This window comes from Eurytemora carolleeae, unplaced genomic scaffold (assembly GCF_000591075.1).
Source record: "Eurytemora carolleeae unplaced genomic scaffold, Eaff_2.0 scaffold24, whole genome shotgun sequence".
Taxonomy (NCBI): domain Eukaryota; kingdom Metazoa; phylum Arthropoda; class Copepoda; order Calanoida; family Temoridae; genus Eurytemora; species Eurytemora carolleeae.
The window spans coordinates 534,455-556,950 of NW_019396080.1; the positions used below are offsets into that span (position 1 = coordinate 534,455).

General features: G+C 32.1%; 3 protein-coding genes across 4 annotated transcripts; 2 read left to right on the forward strand and 1 right to left on the reverse strand.

Annotated features, from left to right (window-relative positions):
• Positions 1-2,510: 2,510 nt before the first annotated feature.
• Positions 2,511-6,775, reverse strand: LOC111716255 (circumsporozoite protein-like). The gene is made up of 3 exons (XM_023491695.1): positions 6,720-6,775; positions 2,781-3,433; positions 2,511-2,722 (listed from the first exon to the last, which is right to left on the reverse strand). Exons 1-3 carry the CDS (start codon positions 6,773-6,775, stop codon positions 2,511-2,513), a joined length of 921 nt encoding a protein of 306 aa, XP_023347463.1.
• Positions 6,776-7,159: 384 nt separating this feature from the next.
• On the forward strand, positions 7,160-8,874 carry LOC111716284 (uncharacterized). The gene is made up of 2 exons (XM_023491727.1): positions 7,160-7,550; positions 8,354-8,874. The coding sequence occupies exons 1-2, from the start codon at positions 7,449-7,451 to the stop codon at positions 8,762-8,764; spliced, it is 513 nt and encodes a 170-aa protein (XP_023347495.1). The 5' UTR covers positions 7,160-7,448; the 3' UTR covers positions 8,765-8,874.
• Positions 8,875-9,036: 162 nt separating this feature from the next.
• LOC111716294 (uncharacterized) lies at positions 9,037-21,240 on the forward strand. 2 transcript variants are annotated; one of them, XM_023491736.1, is made up of 12 exons: positions 9,037-10,720; positions 11,919-11,961; positions 14,018-14,062; positions 14,951-14,993; positions 16,529-16,568; positions 17,160-17,196; positions 17,582-17,638; positions 18,603-18,642; positions 19,222-19,266; positions 20,067-20,115; positions 20,247-20,281; positions 20,367-21,240. In XM_023491736.1, exons 1-12 carry the CDS (start codon positions 10,671-10,673, stop codon positions 20,522-20,524), a joined length of 642 nt encoding a protein of 213 aa, XP_023347504.1. In that variant the 5' UTR covers positions 9,037-10,670; the 3' UTR covers positions 20,525-21,240. The 2 variants fall into 2 exon arrangements, with proteins under 2 accessions (XP_023347504.1, XP_023347511.1); XM_023491743.1 differs by having other exon boundaries at positions 20,377-21,240.
• Positions 21,241-22,496: the final 1,256 nt, after the last annotated feature.

A 22,496-nucleotide genomic window follows, 5' to 3' on the forward strand; every position in this document is an offset into this window, starting at 1 on the left:
GGTCAGGACTAGTTTGATCATATTAAGGACCTAAAGATTGAAATTGAAGTGTTCGGGAAGTTGATTTAAAAAGTTATTTTTGTGCCATATGGCACCAAAAAAGACCACCAACAAACAAATCAATGTCTGGATTTTCATGGTTCTCTATTTCTAGATGTACATATGGAGGTGGCGCAACCAGATTTTAATCCATGATTTGTTCAAGGATTTCTTTTCTTTAGTAAAGTACAATGGCACAAATAGTTTTAAACCAAGCAAAGTCAAAATCATTAAATAGGGTTCCAAGGAAAAAAGTTGAAATCAATCCTGCCTCAAGTGTAAAAATAAATCATTTATGGTTTATCTCTATTTTTCTCAATAGTTCATACATTTTTTTATATTTCTGACCTTCATTCTTCATACTTCATTGTTCTAACCTTCATTCTTTATTTTACATTCAATCCTTCATTCTACATCCTTCTAAGTGTTACCCTTCATTATATATTTTTCATCTACACCTTTCATAGTTCTAACCAATTGCGTATACAGGGTGGTGTCATGATTATACCTTTGATATAAGTAATTTTGATATTATTACACACAATTGCCATAAATTACACTTCCCATAAGTCACACTTGCCATAATTCCACTTGACTTTATTACTTTTGTCATAATTTTCTAATTTTTACAAAAACATAAATCTAACCTTTTTTTACAAATGCACCAAATTTACCGTAAAAGTGTACAACAATGCTGCTTGTGCTCTAAAGCTCTTTATGTAAAATGTAAAATGTTTTCTGCCTAGATTTAACAAATACTTAAGATGGAATGTTCGCAATGATGCAAAGGAAGGGAGGAAAGGCAACCTCCCCCGCACAGCTTCTGAACCTCATTTTACCTATTTGCTGCACTGCGCGTCCCCATAGGGCTTCCAGTCCTCCCCAAACAGTTATCCGAGAATGTTCTTTCATTTAACATTTGATAATCTCTAGAAATTGTGTACATTTTATAGCTCCCTTAGAAATTTCAAAAAAATTCAAAAACTGAAGCTATTGTAAAATCCACGGAACCTCGAAGTCACAAAATTAAATTTTAAAGCTAAAAAAAAATAAAAATATGATTTTTTAAAATAAAATTTACATGGAAGAAATTCTAAGCACAGATGTTGAAATGTACACAATGTTGAATAAATCACATTTTTATTGAGTAAATTGATGTTTTCTATAGATTCAGTGTCAGTTAATTCTTGGATTTAGAGCAAATATTAGTAATGAACTTTTTACAGAAGTTGCAGTGCTGTTGAGTACAAACCTGAATTAACATAGGTTACTAAGTCAATTAGGTCAATTTGTAAGTTTTGTCAACCATTAGTTTTACTTGTAAAAAAAGACTATGAGAGTGCTTGATAACAGTTTAGAACAAATCAGTTCACCCAACCAAATACTTTTTTCACTATAGTTCCAACATCCTAGAGACCTTGTGATATCAACTTCATGTTTTTTTAAACACCCAATTATGTTTTACATTTTCATAAAGATTCATAAATTTTATGCTTTATAATTGAAATGTTTTTGAAAAGTACTATCATTCGAACAAGAGTAATCTGGATAAAACTAGAGATTAATCTTTAATACTTTTTTTTCATTTTTCAATCATTTTCAATCATCATAAATCTGGATCAAAGCAGATTTTTAATTAGTCTCTTAATAAAGGTTAATAATGATTGCTATACTTTTACTTAAGTACTTTTAGAAAATGGTATATTTTTAACCTACAGTCTTGGTCGCATATATCAATACAATAAAGACAGCTTTCAATTTAAATTTTGATATATATCAAGCTTTTAAACAGCATTAATACACATAACATATGAAAACAAAGAGAAGCTGTCAATTAACAAAGCTTCTCTTTGATTGCTTGTAAACTTATAACTCAAGAAAAGCTTCTAAACAAACAAAATTTAAATTAAACAAGCTTCTCTTTGATTGATTTTAACTAGTAACTCGAAAAAAGCTTGTAAAAAGACAAAAATTAAATTAAAAAGCTCGGCTTCGTTGTATTGATATAATAGAAAGGATGAAGGCTAAATTCAGACTGTTTCAAGAGAACTCGGTGGAGTTTGAAACTAGGATACCAACCGGACATATGTGAAGTTTTTCTCCAGAATAACTAGTCTCCTGAAATCTGATGAAACCGATATTAAACACAAGTCAGAGATATTTTCTACAGATTAAGTGCAGATGTTTGTGAACAAGGCCCTCTCAGGGGCTTATTGTCTGGTTATGATTGAAGGTAGTAGTAGTTCTAGCCTTCTTTGATGGGCTTAGACACTGCGAGTCCATGAGAGGTTTTGGAGAGGTTTAGAAGCATCAAGGATTTCACCTTTCACTCATAAATCGATCTTCTGTATCTGCTGCAGCTGACTATGTTGCGACAGCTCAACAGACGATAGACTTTTATGGCAGGAAAAGTGTATCAATGGCACAGGAATACATTTCTATAAACATGGCTGGTCTTCTAAAGCTGGAGACTAACTTCCAGTAGTCCTAACAGCTTTCACTAGTTCAGCAGTTTCTTCAGATCCAAATGCTTTTTTAGTCACAGCAGCTTCCTCAGTTCCAGTAGTTCCAGCAACTTTTTCACTTCCAGGAGCTTCTTCCTTTCCGGAAACTTCATGCCTTCCAGCAGCTTCATCCCTTCCAGCAGCTTCATCCCTTTCAGCAGCTCCATCACTTCCAGAAGCTTCATCCCTTCCAGGAGCTTCATCACTTTCTTCAATTAACAGCAGCAGCTTCTTCACTTCCAGAAGCTTCTTCGTTTCCAGCAGCTTTATCCCTTCCAGAAGCTTCATCCCTTCCAGAAGCTTCATCCCTCCCAGAAGCTTCATCCCTTCCAGCAGCTTCATCCCTTCCAGGAGCTTCATCCCTTCCAGCAGCTTCATCCCTTCCAAAAGCTTCATTACTTCCAGAAGCTTCATCCCCTCCAACAGCTTCATCCCTTCCAGAAGCTTCATCCCTTCCAGGAGCTTCATCCCTTCCAGCAGCTTCATCCCTTCCAAAAGCTTCATTACTTCCAGAAGCTTCATCCCTTCCAGAAGCTTCATCCCTTCCAGAAGCTTCATCCCTTCCAGCAGCTTCATCCCTTCCAGCAGCTTCATCCCTTCCAAAAGCTTCATCACTTCCAGAAGCTTCATCACTTCCAACAGCTTCACCCCTTCCAGAAGCTTCATCCCTTCCAGCAGCTTCATCCCTTCCAAAAGCTTCATCACTTCCAGAAGCTTCATCCCCTCCAGCAGCTTCATCCCTTACAGAAGCTTCATCCCTTCCAGCAGCTTCATCCCTTCCAAAAGCTTCATCACTTCCAGCACTTTCTTCACTTCCAGCAGCAGCTTCTTCACTTCCAGAAGCTTTTTCGTTTCCAGCAGCTTCTTCACTTCCAGCAGCTTCTTCACTTCTAGAAGCTTCAGTTCCCGCTCATCTTCTTATAAAGCATGGATACACAAAGACATGGAAACAAAGAGAAGCTGTCAATTAAAAAAGGTTCTCTATAATTACTTGTTAAATTGTAATTCGAGAACAGCTTGATGACAATTAAAACTTAAATAAAAAGTCGTCCTCATCATAATGATATAACTGCCTACCACCGTAGCATAATGTACAAATGTTGATCTGTATATTGAAAATATAAAATTTTGTATCTGTGTTTCCTTTAATTTTTGAAAAAAAGATTTTCTTCCTCTAACCAATAAACACGTCAAAGATTTACAATTTTCAAAATCGCAAATATTGAAAGGTGTATTCAGCTGGGCTGATATTTTACATATAAACCGAAGAGAAAATAGAGAAAATTTTGCCCCTGCTCAGCTGGGAATATATTGGTTTCAGGATATGTTCACCATAGATTGAGAAAAGACCACCCAGAGCATAAAAATTCTAATTGCTAAGACTTCTTTAATTTATCATATTATCTTGAAATTAATTTTCAACTAAGCTAAAATTTCATACTGCCATAACTTCCTAATCTTTTAAAAAAAGGAACCATTATGACAGACGTGGCATAAGTTTTTTTGGGACATACAATTCAAGAAACCCAACTTTACTGATAACAGAGTTTATGAATAATTACCAAATAATTACCCCCCCCCCCATATGTTAACTGCGGATTAGTCTACAGAAATCTAAAATTTTCCATCTTTTTATTTAACTGTAGCAGTTCATGAGGGGGAGAAATAACACCTCTGAATTTACAAATATATATAATATATTATATATAAATTATATATAATTATAAAGCAAAAATCAGAGCAACTTCTCAGTTTTCATATTTATTAAATATACAGGGTTACCCACAAAGGACGAGACTGCAAAGACGACCTGAAACTCATATAATGTATTCTGCCAAAATATAATCCTTATTTAATGATCTGGCTAAGAAACAAGACATCATTACAGTTGCAAGGAATCTTAAATATATAAGGAATAGTCAGTATAAATTTTGTACAGTATATAAATACTTATGTCAAAAAAATGTTGCAATGAAAATGAAGCCTTTTATGACGGAGACTAGCTTAGGCGAAAAATAAAACTTTATTGCAAACAATTAGGCAGAAAAAGTGATTTATTACCTTAACATACACGTTTTTTCAGCGGATCCAGGGAATGTTAAGAATTAATAAAAATATATTTATTTTTTCTGTTTCCATCAGGAGCGTAAAGATTTCGCTTATATTGGGGGCGCATCTCCAATAGCCCCCCCTTCTGTGTACGCCCCCGGTTTCTATTTCGGGTTGTACACAACATCGGCAGGTCTGAGGATACCCTATTAAGGCTTGACCAGAATATAAACAAAAAATTATATATCTTAATATATTTTTGCAAAACTTTGTATCGTTTTTGCATTTTTTCGCATTATTCATTTTCGCGAAAAAATTTGCAAAATGCGAACGAAAATTTTCGCGAAACGTTTCGTTCGATGGAAACCCTACCCCAGAATGTGTCTTGCAAATATACTGTGCTTTGTAATTATATTCTAATTCTGCGCTATCAAAAAGCAAATAACTATTAATCCTATTCCTACGAAGGGGGATGGGGGGGGGCTTTGTTTTTTCAAGTAACTTTGAATTCTTAGTCTGACATTAAATATTAGTTAGTTTTTAACATTTAATATTGGATGGATATTTAAAGAATAAACTAGAGTTTTAAGATTCACGGATTTACAATTATGTAGATAAATTTTTTTTTTTATTTGCTACTAGTTTGTTATTTTGAAAATGGCATACTTGTTATTGGAAAAGGAATTTAAAAATGTATAAAATGTCAAATTTTGTAAGATTTTTAATAAGATAGCGCAAAAAAATCATTTGCTGCTAAACACTCTCCAATAACTCTTATTTTCTAATCCATATATCTTTGCAAGCTCATGTAAGAATATTATATCTTGTAGAATTCATATTCATAGTTTGAAATATCATAGATCTACGACATCAGGTTCAACAGAAATAGGGAGAAATAGATGTGTCCCGTTCCTTTTCTATTTCATGACTCATGAGGAGACCTAAACACGTGTTCTTAAACATTTTTAGATTTGGTTTTTCTTGCGTAATCTAGTAACATTAAAAAGCATCACTACAAAGCAAGAAAAAGGAACTGAGTCTTTGCCACAAACTCTCATTTTTTATTCCTTATATATTTCCAACCCAGTGTTACAACCTTAGATATTTCAAACTATGAACTCTATTATATCAAATAATCTAATATAATCTAATATCAAATAAAGGAATTGAGTCTTTGGAACAAAATCAAATATTTAAACCTCAATATCTTTAGAACTCGATGTTTAATATTTAAAACTTAGATTATTTGATCTAACAGAATACATAGTTTGAAATATCTAAGGTCTACATCATTTGTTTCCAAAGATATAGTGATTAGAAAATCAGAGTTTGTGGCAAAGACTCGATTCCTTTGTCGACCATCATGTTGCAAAAAAATGGGGATTGTAATAATCCGCAAATAAATTTTGTGGAGAAACAACAATTGAAAGTAATCAGTTTTAAAAGTTGTAAATATTGCAATCTCATTCTTACAGAATAAGAGAAACATTGTATGTACATTGTATTGTGAAACGACTAATGCCATCTTTACATGCAGGGTAGCTTGAAAATACGCTTACACTCCCTTTAAGGATACATTTTTGTGTGATCCCCCCCCCCCCTCTGGTCTCACAGAAAAATGTTTAACTGATCTGTTCACCCGTTTTCTTGTATTTCGAGCTCCAGAACAGAAACCTCGAAAAAGGCTTAAGACAACAAAGGAAAATTCCATTAAACAATATAATGTCAATAAATAATTGCCTTATCTTGAATTAAAGCAGTTACACAGGCATTTGTTCTTTCTGCCTTATAGTCATTACTCCTAAACCTTCTCCGGGGTTCAGTCCACACACTGTTAGCTCATAAACCTTTTCCGGGGTTCAGTCCACACGCTGTTAGCTCCTAAACCTTCTCCGGGGTTCAGTCCACACACTGTTAGCTCCTAGACCTTCTCCGGGGTTCAGTCCACACACTGTTAGCTCCTAAACCTTCTCCGGGGTTCAGTCCACACACTGTTAGCTCCTAAACCTTCTCCGGGGTTCAGTCCACACACTGTTAGCTCCTAAACCTTCTCCGGGGTTCATTCCACACACTGTTAGCTCCTAAACCTTCTCCGGGGTTCAGTCCAAACACTGTTAGCTCCTAAACCTTCTCCGGGGTTCAGTCAACACACTGTTAGCTCCTAGACCTTCTCCGGGGTTCATTCCACACACTGTTAGCTCCTAAACCTTCTCGGGGGTTCAGTCCACACACTGTTGGCTCCTAAACATTCTCCGGGGTTCAGATAACACACGCTGTATAGAATGAACCTTTCGTTCGTCTTACCGAACTTTACATTCCCAAGTATCTGTTCGAAATCACAACATAATTTGTTCAAAATCGTAATTTTAAAATTTTGTTTATGTGCTTCGATATTATACATTTTTATAGAGACTGTTTTTCAAGACCCTTTATTTACGGAGTATCCTGGACGATAATCAAACATATCGCCGTTTTTCTATTTTAAAAAGCGCTTAATTCTGAAAAAAATCCTTTATTGTTTTTGATGAAAAAATTATGTCACGAGAAGAAAATAACAATCAAAAATGTTTAATTTAAACGTAAATCTTTTTCATTCCTTGTCATACAAAGCTTTAAAGGGTACTTTCGTGGTTCGGAAATGCCCCTCTGTAAATGAAGGGTGACTTGTAATTATGCATACAGTCCCTTTAGGGGTTTTCTAACAGCAAGGTATTCAGGCAAAATGACAGGATTGTTGGAAACTTCAAGTTTGTTTAAAGTATTTGAAAGTTTTACTGTTTTTAGGCAAAATGACAGGATTGTTGGAAACTTCAAGTTTGTTTAAAGTATTTGAAAGTTTTACTGTTTTTAGGCAAAATGACAGGATTGTTGGAAACTTCAAGTTTGTTTAAAGTATTTGAAAGTTTTACTGTTTTTTCCGCGCTAGTGATTCACAGGATAGGGAATAGAGGATCACAGGTAGGAACACTGCAGATATTATTGCTAGAAATATTATTGTAAGAAGCAGGATTGCTGGAAATATGATTTCTAAACACAAGATTGAAAGAAATATTAGAAACATGATGAATAGAAACATGATTGCTTAAAACATGATTGCTTGAAACATGATTTCTTGAAACATGATTGCTTGAAACATGATTGCTTGAAACATGATTGCTTGAAACATGATTGCTTGAAACATGATTGCAAGAAACATGATTGCAAGAAACATGATTGCAAGAAACATGATTGCAAGAAACGAAACATGATTGCAAGAAACATGATTGCAAGAAACATGATTGCAAGAAACATGATTGCAAGAAACATGATTGCTTGAAACATGATTGCTTGAAACATGATTGCTTGAAACATGATTGCTTAAAACACGGTTGTTAGCAATATGATTCCTAGAAACAGGATTACTAGTAACATAATTCCAAGAGATTTGATTGCTATAAACATGATTGCTAGAAATACACTTACACGTAGATCAACAATGGCGGTAGTTTATCTTTATCTTATTTAAGAGCTATTATGCACTAACAGCATTTTATGTTTTTGCGTGCATTATTTTTCGAGTAATTATACAGTGAGAACCAAAAAAACTGTAAGAGGCTATGAACGTAATTTCAGATAACACCTCATTTGTTGAGTGGCATGTCCTATTCACAAAGGGACTACGGTATCCTTTAAACCTTTATCCAACTGAAAACTGATAGAATCTTAACAATATTGTCGCATTGCTTTAACATAATTTATATTAATTTCTCTCCATATTCCAGGTATGGTTTGGAACGATAGATTTCGAGATGAATTATAAATCTGTTCCTGCTGAGACGGATGCTGAGATTGTTGGCTGTGGGATCCTCACCTGCATGGCGATCGTAACTCCGATGATCCTGATCAGTTATCTCATGCAGGGCCGAGACGTGATCCAATCTACAGTTATGGATATCGCGTTCTCCTTCATAGCTGCAGCTCTTCTCATGTGCGCAGGAGGCATGGCATGCTTCACGTATAACAGTGTGTTCGCATTATCTGGACCACCAGTCATCTCTAATGCTTCAATGACAAGGAAAGAGATCAGAGTAGCTGCATCTATGGGAGTAACTTGTATTGCAGCAAGTCTTATCTATGTTGCTGATTTCTTCTGGTTACTTATGCAACGTTCTGCATTTCTAAGAGAGTATTGAACCATAGGCATTTGCCATTCTGTGTTGCGCGCGCATGCCCCGTAAAATTCCAAAACAAAGAGAGGGGGATTGAATTTTGTAGATCCCGAAAAATGATATTTGTGGGATGCCTGCGTAGAGACTGGCAGCCGGTGTGGTCTTAAATGTAAGACATGTGGCCGCAGCGCTCGGCCCAGAAAGTGTCATAACTTAACCTAACCCGTGGCCGCAGCGCTCGGCCCCTAGTCTGTTCTAGCCGCAGCGCTCGGCCCAGAAATTGTCTTAACCTAACCTAACCCTAAATAAATACTAATTTCTGGATCTACAAAATTCAATCCCCCTCTCTCTGTTTTGGAATTTTACGGGGCATGTGTGCGCAACATAGAATGGCAACTCCCTGAACCATATGTATTGTTAGCTATAGGGTGTCCCAGCCTCCCAGGAAACAGAACTTGTAGGTCGTCTTTCAACTTTGAAAAAATCTGCGACATTTTTTCGTAAACCTGGTTTCAGAAGAAAATTTTTATAATGATGATCTCAAAATACTCTTCTTTGTGCTTTCAATGCTACTAGAGATGCAAAGAATTTTTTTCAGATTTCGACAATTTTGGTGTTAGTTATCTCCGCTAATATTGACAGCACAAAAAAAGGCAGACCACATTTCGGAAATGTCAGTACTAGGAGAATTTTGAGATTATTGTTTCAAGAATCATACGTGTAAAAGTAGGCTGATCATTTAATGCCGCAAAAAAATTAAAGATTAAAGACGACCTTCATGTTTAGTATTCATCCCTTAAAGTTTATGAAACATGGAACTTTAAATAAACATTGATTTTTCACTTTTAAATATTAAATATTAATAAATATCGTTGAGTGTATCAAAAGAGGTCGCACATCTTTCCAAAATTCTTTAAAAAATTGACAGATATGTCTTATATTCAGACAATTTAGATTTGATTTAAAAATTGTGAAAGTACAGAAATGACAGACTTCATTTTCGAAATCCAAAAGTAAATATTAAGTTATAGTTTTTACTATTATTATGTGGTCACTAAAAACCCGCGTGATTCAAAGTTGATTTCCATGTTTTTTAAGACACCCTACCTTCATGTGAAAAGGGATTAGATTTTTATTGTCATGGATTTGTAACAAAATAAATATACGTCAATAATATTATTTATTACTTGTATTCGTAAAAATCTAATCAATAAAGTGTATAAAATAAAAATAACTTCAAAATAACTTCAAAAAACAAATATTGACAACTTGCATTGAAGAAATGGGGGTGGGACGGGAAATTAATTAAGAAACCGTGGTATAATACCGGAAAACAAAGGAATGATTGGCGCTTTCTTACTTTCTTTTATTTGTGTGAAATATCGGTGAAAGTTTTATAAAAAAAAAGGGTCAGAACAGATTGGAAAAGCAAAACACATAAACCATTTAGTTAATGAGTTTAAGAAAGAAAAGACGACAGTCAGCACACGGTTTTCTGCATACCACTAATAACCATATTAATGTTTGTTTATATCTAAGAGGTTTGCGGTTGCGCACTGTAGACTAATGACGCCAGTCGAGAATTTTATACTTCTCCCACACTCACACAGTTGTAATTCTTGGAGCATGCAATTTCATAACAGCTGATATATATATATATACTCCAGTATACTGGGTTCAGAACTCGAGGGGATATAGACAGTGATAACCAGAGTGTAGAGTGTAGAGTGTAGAGTGTAGAGTGTAGAGTGTAGAGTGTAGATTGTAGAGTGTAGAGTGTAGAGTGTAGAGTGTATAATGTAAAGGGTAGAGTATACAGTTGAGTTTTAGTTGTGTTCCATTAAATTTTGGAGACATTTTTTTCAGAGTAAACTTGTAATCAGATGGTTGAGACTACACACATTAACAATATTTTGATCTTCATCTAGAAATGAATCAAATCAAAATAATTATTCTTCTAATTTCTTTAGTACTAGCCAGGTAAACTAGCCAGAGATGAAATTTAAAGAATTTAAGCCGCGGTTTAAATCCACCAAAAACCGGTTTAAATTAAGCGCCGACTTAAATCTTGAAACATTTGATACAATTTTAAGTATAACCAACCATATTTAAACCGCGGCTTAAATTTAAACCGCCGCTCAAATTCTTTAAATTCGGCCACAGGTAAACTAGCCAGGTAAACTAGCCAAGTAAACTAGCCAGGTAAAACAAATATTATTTTTAAAAAATGTTAAAATTTTTCTTGTTTTTTCTTCATAACAGAGCAGTTCATAAGAATATCTAATAAAAGAGAATTTTATTAGGATATATAATTACTTGCTTCATATTATATTTTCATAATTCTCATATCTTGCATCCTAAATTGCGTAACCCTTTGATATCTGATTAAATGTTAGATATAGTAGTCCAAGTTTGAAATATCGAAGGTTTACATCAAAGGAGTTGAGTCTTTGCCACAAACTCTAATTTTTTTAATCTTTATATCTTTGCAAACCAATGTCGTAGAACTTAGATATTTCAAACTATGAATTCAATTAGATTAATTAATCATACGTTTGAAATATCAAATGATATTAGGATGCAAAGCTATAAGGATTAGATAATTTGAGTTTGTGGCATAGATTCAAATCCTTTCAAATATTTGGATTTTAAGAAGCATCAACCCTCAAGAATTATTATTATTCTATTATTATCATTCATTTATTAGTATTATCATCATCATTATTATTATTCTATTATTATCATTCATTTATTAGTATTATCATCATCATTATTATTATTCTATTATTATCATTCATTTATTAGTATTATCATCATCATTATTATTATTCTATTATTATCATCATTTATTAGTATTATCATCATTATTATTATTAATAATACTCTAAACCTGGTTCTTCTGTAAAATATTTGGAATTCTTAATAATTTTCCGCATTTTTTTAATCCAGATAAAATAAAATTCGTTTGAGCAAATTTTAATTAATTTAACAAAAATTTCCAACTTAAAGGAACTGTTAGCATAATTTCAAATTATCCTCCTGCCACAGATGCCAATGCTCGAATCACAACAGTACCCTAAAAACTTTTTTATCAAGGGCATTTTTACTGCAGCTAGGAAAACTTTTACACCTAGAAATATTTAAATATTTTCCAAATTATTGAGTAAATTTTGTGCAGTTCAGTTATACTGTTTCTTTGCCTCAACCCACTCTGTACAGAGGTAATTTTTTAAAAGACCTCGACTTCTAAAAATATTATTTTTTTAAATTCTAAATCTTCTTTAAACCATGAATGGTAAATTATAGTAAGCTTTAACTTTGAAACATATTTCACTCGTTAAATGAAGATTTTTCGTATTTAATATCTTTAATACTACAATTCTAATATAAAATTATCAAAATTTTAGTTAGTTAGTTAGTTTTGCTATGATTTGTAAGGAGAAATACAATGTTTTTCCTTAAGCAGAAATACAATATTTTTCCTTAAGGAGAAGTACAATATTTTTCCTGAAGGAGAAATACAATATTTTTCCTTAAGGAGAAATACAATATTTTTCCTGAAGGAAATATTTTTCCTGAAGGAGAAATACAATATTTTTCCTGAAGGAGAAATACAATATTTTTCCTGAAGGAGAAATACAATATTTTTCCTTAATGATTTTTATTAGATATAATGCAATTCTTGGAATTATATTTATCAATTTTTTGTTATTTTTGGTATTTAAGTGTATCGGAGTTTTTATGAAGTCGGATTCAATATTTATTCTTTTATAAAAGTACTATATTTACAAAATTTCTATTTTTTTTTACAAATACAATATTTGTCATTTTTATCTTTAATTGGCTTTAAGGGCGCTTTGCGCACATCTTCTAATTCAACTTTAATGGTGGCTCTCCGCTCTTTATATCTTAGAGCATCTTCTCTTTATACAATTTAATATAAAACAAAAACCAAAAAATGCTCGCGGATTTATTTAATTTTTTCGTTAATCTATCTATATATAAATTTGGCTTGTCTGTCTGTTTCTCTGTTTGTTTGTTTGTTTGTTTGTTTGTTTATGAATGATCAAAATTTCAAATATTTGTCTCCATCAAAATTCGATCTTCATTAAATTTTTGAAAATTTTGAAAATCCACGAAATTTTTTGTGAAAATCCGCGAATCATTTTTGTTTTGTTTTACGATGTACACAAAGAGAACATGTTCACAATTAATTTAAAAGATGGGCGCGAAGCGCCCTCTAAGGCTAGTATAAATATTGGCTTGTCTGTCTGGGTGTCTGTTTGTTTGTTTGTATCCAATAAACGTCAAAACGGCTGAACCGATCGGGCCCAAATTTTTTGTGGGACATCACGTGACCACAGGTAAGGTTTATGAATGATGAAAATTTGAAAAAATGTGTTTTACAGGTTTTTAATTTTGTAAAAAAATTTAAATTCTTGAAAATCCGCGAATTTTTTAAAAAAATTCGCAAAATTTTTTTCTTATTTGTTTTAAAATGTAAACAAAGAGAACATGTTCACAATTTAAATAGAAGATGGGCCGCCCTAAAAGCCTAGTTTTATAGATTTTATTTGTTATTCGGAGCATTTATAAACCTTCCCTGATCCCGATTGATTCAGCCATTTTGACGTTTATTGAATACAAACAGACAAACTATGCAGAAAGGTAGACAAGCAAAGTATATATATGTCTATATTTATATATAGATAGTCCTATTATGAAGTTTTATCTTTTTGGTAGCATAAAATATATCTTATCTGAGCTGAAAACTTTAGAATGGTGGATACCAGGATTAAGGCTTAAACCACTCTTTTTCTTAATATCCAGTTTAAATATTGCTTGTTCTCCACGTGAATTTAAACTCCAGAGAAGCAACATGATCGGACAATTGGATATTTCATTCTAAAGTTTTCAGCTCAGATAATGTCGAAAAGTTTAGTTTATTTTAATTTTAATATGTAAAAAAGTAATTTTCTAAAACAGTTGTCCCATGATAATTACTTTTCTTAATCTTATAACTCTTAAAAATCGTTCTGACTGTGAATTTAGGGACCCCCTGGGGGCACTTTCCTAAATTTACATTGATCCTTTAATTATATGGTCATCTTCCTAAATTCATGATGGCTCTTTGAAAATTAAGCAGGCCTTCTAATCTCAGAGACCCGGCACGTCTAATTTGTTAACCCTTTCATTAAAAAGTCGTCTTCCTATGATAAAAAGATTTTGACCTTTTATTTAAAACGGCACCTCCCCAAAATGTGTTGATCCTTTCAGGTTGAGGTATTCTGTCCAGATCCTAGTTACAAATTTAAAACACAGGTATCAACAATACAAACTGAAATATTACTTTAAACCTTTTTGCAACAACCTATTTCTTAAATTTGGAACCAAAGTTTTGCATGGAAAGATATTCCCGAGGTTAAAAATGTTTTAATATAATAAATTCTCTCTTTTTCTTCTAAATGTCTCGAGGTTGTCGTGACAAGGTTGAAGGCGCAGAAGTGAGCAATGATCATGAATGTCACAAAACTTTTAGAAATTTGAATTTTATTGAAAATAAACGGAATTATTCGTGTTTTTTAAATTCGGAGAAGAGCGACAAAAACTTTCCATTCGATCCTATTCTAAATAAACTGGAATAATTTTAATTGATTGAAGAATTATAAATCTTCTTTGACCTTAGAAATAGTCTGCGGCATTTAATAAAGGCAACCTTTACTTTAAGCAATTTTTTTATGAAATATTAATTACAAAATGGTCCTACCATTTTCAAAATGTGGTCTGTCATTTTTTCCTGAGAAAACACCAAAGATATTAATAAATTTGTTTAAATTCAATATATTAAAAACAATAATGAAAATGTCTAATTCTAAATCAAATCGTTCATATCTCTGGTAATTATGAAAGCAAAAAATGGCAGACCACGTTTTGGAAATGACAGGACTAGGGCTATTTTGTGATTATTGCTTCAAGAATCATACTTGTAGGTTGATCATTCAATGCTGCAAAAAATTTCAAAGATTAAAGACGACTTTTAAGTTTTTAAAATCCCGAATATGTTTATAAACATGGCAACTTTAAAACAATATTGATATTTGTAGAAGATTTATAAAACTGACTGTAACTTTGAATCAATCAGAGAAAACATAACTATTTGAATCATTGACAATCGAATTAAAGAAAAGAAAGAAATCCTGTATTTTGTAGACCTGCTGTTCTGTTGTCTGGTGGAGTCTAGGGGCAGGTTTAGGTAATTCAACCATTTTCTTGCTTTTCTCTCCGCGTGTTAGAAAAACCTACTTGTCTAGTCATCTGGGAAAAAAATGCAAAACTTGTTAGTCGATGAAAATAACATGTTGTCAAAACATTATTTTTCATTTGTTTAATTGAATAATGATTTCTTAAAATACTAAACCACTCAGGATAATACACCGTTAGAATCGATTTGTTTAGCCCATATTAACCCCAATGTCAGCCAATTTGGCCCAGCCCATTTTTCACAAAAATCAAAAATGGCTGTCTCAAATGGATTTATAAATTTACAAATGTACACATATGAGCTTTATTAAATAGATAGTTTTGTAAATGTTATGAATTTTAAGACAACAAAATAATATCTTTAGTGCATTTATACCGGTTTTAATTTTCTATTTCTAACAGTGTAAAAATGAAAAATACGAAATGGAATTTTCCTAACATTTTTTAACAACATGTTTTTACATAGTTAACATTTAAAAAATCAATGGTCCAATATAAAAACTGGAAAGTTTAGCTAAATAAACTAGATAAGCTAAATAATAGATGAAAACTTTTGGAATAAGTTTAATTTATGTGATACACAAAGACATTCATCTTTCAACAGTAAAAAAAGAAAAAAAAGAGAGAAATAAGAGAAAAAAAAAAATATGTAATTTATAAACTATTTCAAAGTTGCCTCGTCATTATAATCATTAGTTGATATTTGTTTTGACATTCTGACAAACATAATTTATTATATAAACTTTTTACTTGTACATTTTATAGTGATATATATATGCACTAGGCTTTTAGGGCGCTTCGCTCCCATCTACTATTTCAACTTTTAGATGTGGCTTTATCTGTGAGCATCTTCTCTTTGTACAGTATAAAACAAAAACAAGAAAAAGTTTGCGGATTTCATAATATTTTTTCGCGCATTTTCAAAATTTTGTAATAAAAAATTTTTAAACACAAATTTTTAAAATTTTTATCAATTATAAACAAAATTTGGGCCCGATTGGTTTGGCCGTTTTGACGTTAATTGGATATAAAAAGCAGACAGACAGACAAGCTTAATTTATATATAGATAGATTACTAAGGTTTGAGGGCGTTTTTTTCTTGTGAAATCTTGGATTTTTTAGGAAAAGAAACAAATTGATTGTTATGTTTTGTTTAAAATTTTACGTATCAAAGTTTTTGTTTTGCAATATATCCCAAACTTTAGGGACTGTAAAGAGTACTTTTTAATTCTCAATCAAGTGGCATGTCTGATTCACAACGTTACGACCCTTTATTTGAGCAAAATTGTGGAAAATATCGTCGATTTCTTTCTCTGGTCTCTGCTGCATTTAAAATAGAAACAATAATTGAAAATAAATAAATTTTTAGATTAGAAATAAATACGCAGACAACGGTTTAAATGGTACTAATGTGAATCCGACTTGTGACATCATTAGGGGGAGGGGGGGGGTATTTGATTTTATTTGTTGTTGCTAAAAAAGTCGAAATACCTTAAACTTTGCCTGACACTAATTACACTATAACAGGTGTTGGGAATGAATGTGTGATAAACATGGATGAAATGAGGTAAGGGAGCCGGGGAAGGGGAATGGCTATGCGCCACAACATTACTCTTCCGTGCCACTTTTTAATATCTGTGTCTTCTGGCAGTCATAAGACGCAAATACTTACTTTTACGTGACACATTTAACTTATTTTTTAATGTTAAGCCTTCGGTGCAATACTGTTTTAGTCTTCTGTTTTAGAATCGTGATTTTAAAAAATCAAGCAAAGTTTTTATTTGACGCCAAAAATGAATTTTAACCCCCCCCCCCCCCCTTGGACGGAAAATGTATACGCCAATGGCTGCCTGCCTTTCCCTGCTCGGTGAGATTACATAAACAATTTTTTTAGATAATTTGATTTATGTCTGACATTTATTGTTAATGCTAACAACCAATAATAATAATGCTTTAAGGCGAAAATAATGAATATGAAGGAATTGATTCATATTTATTCTCGAATTATGTCTGTTATTGGAATTTTGTTTTGTATAGTGCGCTTGTGTATAGAGTGTATAACATATTAATATTGCACGGAAGGGGTTTTCCTTCATGTTGCCTTTTAACGGAATGTTTCTTTTAAAATTTATACAAAGTTGATAAATGCATTTTTCAGATCTAATTGCCCGATGTACGATTGCTATTTTAAGCAGGTGATTTTTTAATGTTTATTTAGCGTATTAGTGTAAACTTAATATAACTTTAAGAGCGGATATTAATTTCTAAAGTTTTTATAGGGGAACAAATTGTGATTTAGACAGCTTAGCCTTCCCCCCCCCCCCCCCCCTAAAAATACGAAATCCATAACATATTGCGGATGGGAAAAAGATGTTTTGAAGAAATTAATATTTTTTGAATTATTGTTTTTTAATTCAATAAACTCTTAACTAAGTTTTAGATTATACAAAATAAAGAGTTTTTGGTATAATTTCACTTCAGAAATGTCTTTATAGGGATTTTTTAATTTCCAATGGTTGCAACTCTTACCTTTAATTTAATAAGGCAAAACTTTTTCAAATACTTTTTCTTATTTTTCAGACAGGAGAGTGGAATTCTAACGGATGTAGCTATGTACCGGAAATGTTATTAAATGAGGTAATATGTAAATTCAAAAGTTTTTTTCGTATTTTTCTACATTGGTAATTTATTGCACGACAGAAATATTAAAAATTTGTGTAATTTTTGTTTATTTTTAATCAAATAAGTTTAAACTTTGTTTATGATATTATTTATCAAGTTTGACCAAAATTTTTAAAATGGAAAATCACATTTTTGAAATTCAAGGAAATGAGCATATCGTCCTTTCTAGGTCAATTTAAAGAATGTTAAATTTGAAGAAAAATGATGACGAATTCAAGTGCAGCCATGTTTATTATTTAAAGGGACTGTATAGTTATAACTTCAAACTTTCTCCATTTATAGAGTAGCACTTCCGATTCACAACCTTACCCTGTAAACATAGATTCAGACTGCTTATAAAAAGTCTCACCAGGGGTCGACTTTGAAGCGTCGCAACGCCTTGGGCTTTAATTTTACTGCTCTAACTAACGTATGCTTTTTTAAACATTTAAAGCTAAACAGCACTTGTAAATTTTGGTTTTAAGAAGTAATTGGCAAAATTCTCATCGATTTTTGCATAAGAGCATCTTTCAATCACAGTCTGTAAACTTTCATGAAGGATGAAGACATTGCTAAAAAAATGTTTTTTTTTCCAAATGTGCTTTTCTATGAAAGTGATTTGCCGATGTTCGTTGCAGAACGATGAAGGAATTATGGTCAGAATTTAACACTATTCATGGTAAAAACGACAATATCTTCCTAATTGTTTACAAAAAGAGGTCCAAAGGGTACCCTTGTGAATCAGAACTATCACTCTTTAAAACGTAGAGTCACTTGAAACTGTGTCTACACTCTACAGTCCCTTTAATTGTATCTACACTCTACAGTCCCTTTAATTGTGTCTACACTCTACAGTCCCTTTAATTGTATCTACACTCTACAGTCCCTTTAATTGTGTCTACACTCTACAGTCCCTTTAATGGTCTTTTTTTTAATTTAGAATTCTTGTGATATTCACGACCTATGCTACATCACACCAGGTGAAACATCTATGAGAGGAAACGAACCAAATGCCAAACAAAACTATCGTTTTAATAAAATTATAATTTCCCGGTTCGTTTTTCTCTTTTGATAAATATATTGCAAAGTTTATAGGGAGTGCTTAAGTTAAAAACAATTCGATGGTGATTGCTACTAATCTTACATCTATCTGTTGCGTCTATTGTTAAAACGACTTATACCGAAGAACCTAGCGTGTTTAACAACTTTCTCGCAACAGATAGAAGTAAGATTAGTAGCGATCACCCTAGAATACTTTTCGTCGTTACCCTATACCCCCTTTCATTTTTCGCGAACACTACCTTTAAGAAAAACCAACTTTAACAGTTAATATAATTTTAAAATATTGGAAGTTTTATTAAAAGCTAGTTTTCAAAAACCAACCAGAACGATTAGCATCCGAATGGGCAGTGCATATTTTCCTGCCGGATAATCTCCAAAAAATCTGAATTCAATTTTTCTTTTAGATTAGATAAGTCGATTTTTAGTGAATCTTAAGATTTGTTAACATGCAAGTTTATTTTTGGAATATTATCTAGAATTTTATTAACATGTTTTAGGAGCAACAAAAGATTCCTGTGACACTAGTTTTGTGGAAAATATTGGTAACAATTTTTTCAAATGTTTTCATACCAGGAACACTCTTATCTTTGTGAACAAATAATGTTTTGTAGTTTCTGAGCTGGAAACTTTAGAATGGGATACCTTTAATCCCAACTGCTTAATCCGATTATCCAATGTGGACACTTTTAATTTCTTGCTTGATCCACTCTTTTCTGGATATAGTATAGAAAAATCAAAAACCGGTTTTCAAAATTAGATAGTCCCTACCGTTTCTGTATATTAATCTTAAGTGGCGCGCAAAATTTCAAATTTCCCCGCTTCTGATACGCGACTCTGATTGGTTGAATTTTATAAACTTTTCAGGGATACAAACTCAAGATTAGGTTAGTCTAGAGAATAAGAAAAAGAGAGGATCAAGCATTGATCTCATTCAAAAGTTCCCAGCTCTGGAGGAATATGTTTATTTCTTTATTCTTCATCGTTTATAACAGTCTATGATTAATAAGTACCTTTACAGAAAGTATTTTAAAATTTTTTCAATATGTCACTTCACAGTGACCCAATGGTTGCTAACTATAACTCAAAAATTATCAACAATTTGCCGGTTACTTAGTTAAAACAAAAGCTAGAACAAAGTGCTTTATTGTTACAAAACGTATTTGCATAGGTTTACAAAAAAGAATAAGTGAGATAGTAAAGACAAATCAAAGGCCAAAGAGCAGCGACACTTTATTTCAACACAGTCTGGTCCATTTCCTGCAACTTTCCGTAGCTGTCTGCACCCTGTCTTATCTAAGTAGTCTAATAATGTAAATACACGTACAAAAACATGATTATTTAGGGAGGATTTACTGTAATAATGTACACTTCGTAGAATACCTGGCTTGCAGGAAAACAAAGCAAAATATGTCGATACTAATAAAAAACTACTTTTTATTTTTTATTTACTTATTAAAAAAGAATTAAATGAAATTGGCTTAATTCTTAATCTTCCTGAATTTATGCTTTTGATTGATGATAGATCCAGGGCTAGCATTGCAGGCTCAGTGGTGCAAGGTATCATTATAATCATTAGTTGATATTTGTTTTGACATTTATTATTAATCTTATTATGAATATCGTTGTCATTATTATTGACCAGGGTTTTCAAGTTTCTGGGATGAAAGTGAAGGAACCAGGAAAAGTTGCAACATTATTAATTCCTGGTTTTCCTTCAAATATCTCCTGTTATCTTCTATCCTTGCTGTTTTCTCCGTTCTGTTCTGTAGAAACCAGAGCAGAAAAAACAAGATTTTTTAGAAGATAAATCTTATTCTTTACGTAACAAGAAATCCGTGAAAACATTTATTCATATTATATCCTCCCTAATATTTTATACAGATTTTTAATCAGGATTAGATCAAAAACCACTGATAATCCTAATCATGTTGTGTAAACTATTTATCTTCTGAAGTTGTAATTTCTGTATGTTTGGATATCCCAGCATAACTATGAACCCCCAGGGCCTGGACCAATTTGCCTCACAGTTTTATTTGAAAACTTGGTAGAACCACAGTATTTGTATTGAGTAAAAAATGGAAGAAATAATAATTATAATGTGCTAAAAATTGAAAATATTGTAACATTTGAAATTGAAGATATACTTTGTTAGTTTATTAGCTCAAGTGCCCGGCGTGTCGCCTGTGGAACGTTAAATCACTTTTTAATAAAATTTTGAATTGTGTAGGAAAAAATCTGCTTTATAAGCCTATGATATCCCCCGTTAGCGATGTTAGCTAATTTGGTATAGCCGATATTTATATATATATATATGAGCGAAGAGCTTCCTTATATAGATTTATATGTTAGGATCTTTAAGTCTTTATAATATGACAATCTTTGGCTGTACCAAGGAGAAATGAATAGAAGGAGGGGGCGATTGGGTTTCCGTACACCCTGCTGTGACGTATTTGGACTGCTGAAGAACTAGTTTTTGCGTAACAACAATAATAAAGATTGTAAACAATAACACAAATGATAAACAGACATCTGGTGCATCTCTGGCGTTAGATGAAGATTCACCGTATACTAACTCATGTTTGTTTACATTAGATCGGCTGCCTTTGTTATTGTTGTTAGTTAGTTAGTTTTTCAGCAGTCCAAAAACGTCGCAGCAAAGTGTACGGAAACCCAATCGCCCCCTCCTTCTATTCAATTCTCCTTGGGCTGTACTATCTGTTGAACTCTCCGTGCTCAAACAAAAAATGATGAATGGATTTAGAATTTTTGTTTGTTTGTTACTTTCAAGGCAATGTTTTGCACAAATAAACCGCAATTTTTTATAATACTGAAAAGAGGTTTAATTGATAATATAAATCATTAAGCAAGAAATCTTTCATCACTTACTTAAACTCTTTTTTTTTCGCTTTTTATTTTGGGGGAGAAATCATTTTTCAAAACTATATAAAAAAATTTATATTTCTTAATAATTTAATTAAAAAAATGTGCTAAATTTTGAATCGTACAATTTCGTGAAAATGTGATTTTTTATCATAATTTTTTTGTAAGCTTTTTAAGAAATATGTAAAATACTTTTCTAAAGGTAATAAATCATTTAGTTTAGCTTTAATAACTAATCTTTATTAGTTTAATTGTTTTATTACGAATAAATGTACAGTTAGAGACGTTTTGTATCCTGTTTATACGCTAACTCCTTTTTTCCTATATTATTATTATACAGGGTGTATTTTTTAATTCTTTAATTTATGATTCTGGTACAGCATGCAGGTTAAATCATTATGGGTTATTTTTATCAAACAATTTAGGTTGTCTACGCATATGGACGGTTAGTATAAAGCAAAAATATAAAGTTAATATTTAATATTCATTAAAACGCCGAAGTAGTTGGCCGCCAGACGTTTCAGCTCTTGATGAAATATTACGAAATATTAAATATACACGAATGCGTCGAAAAATAATCGATGACTTCAGGTTTTAATATCTAAATGATTTGTTTAGAATTAAATTGATTATTTTATGATCTGAGTTGAATGTCGCAACTTTCTGAATTTGTATGGACTCTACGTTCTTCAGTATAAGTCGTTTTTAACAATTTTCTCCTTATAAACGCAACAGATAGGAGTAAGATTAGTAGCAATCAAAAGCGATTATTTTTCGCTAAAAGCCTATACCCCTTTTCATTTTTGGTCAACACTCCCCTTTTCTAAAATATTATTTCTACAGATGAAAGTTAATAATTTAACTGTAGAAAATAAACTTATACAATTCATAG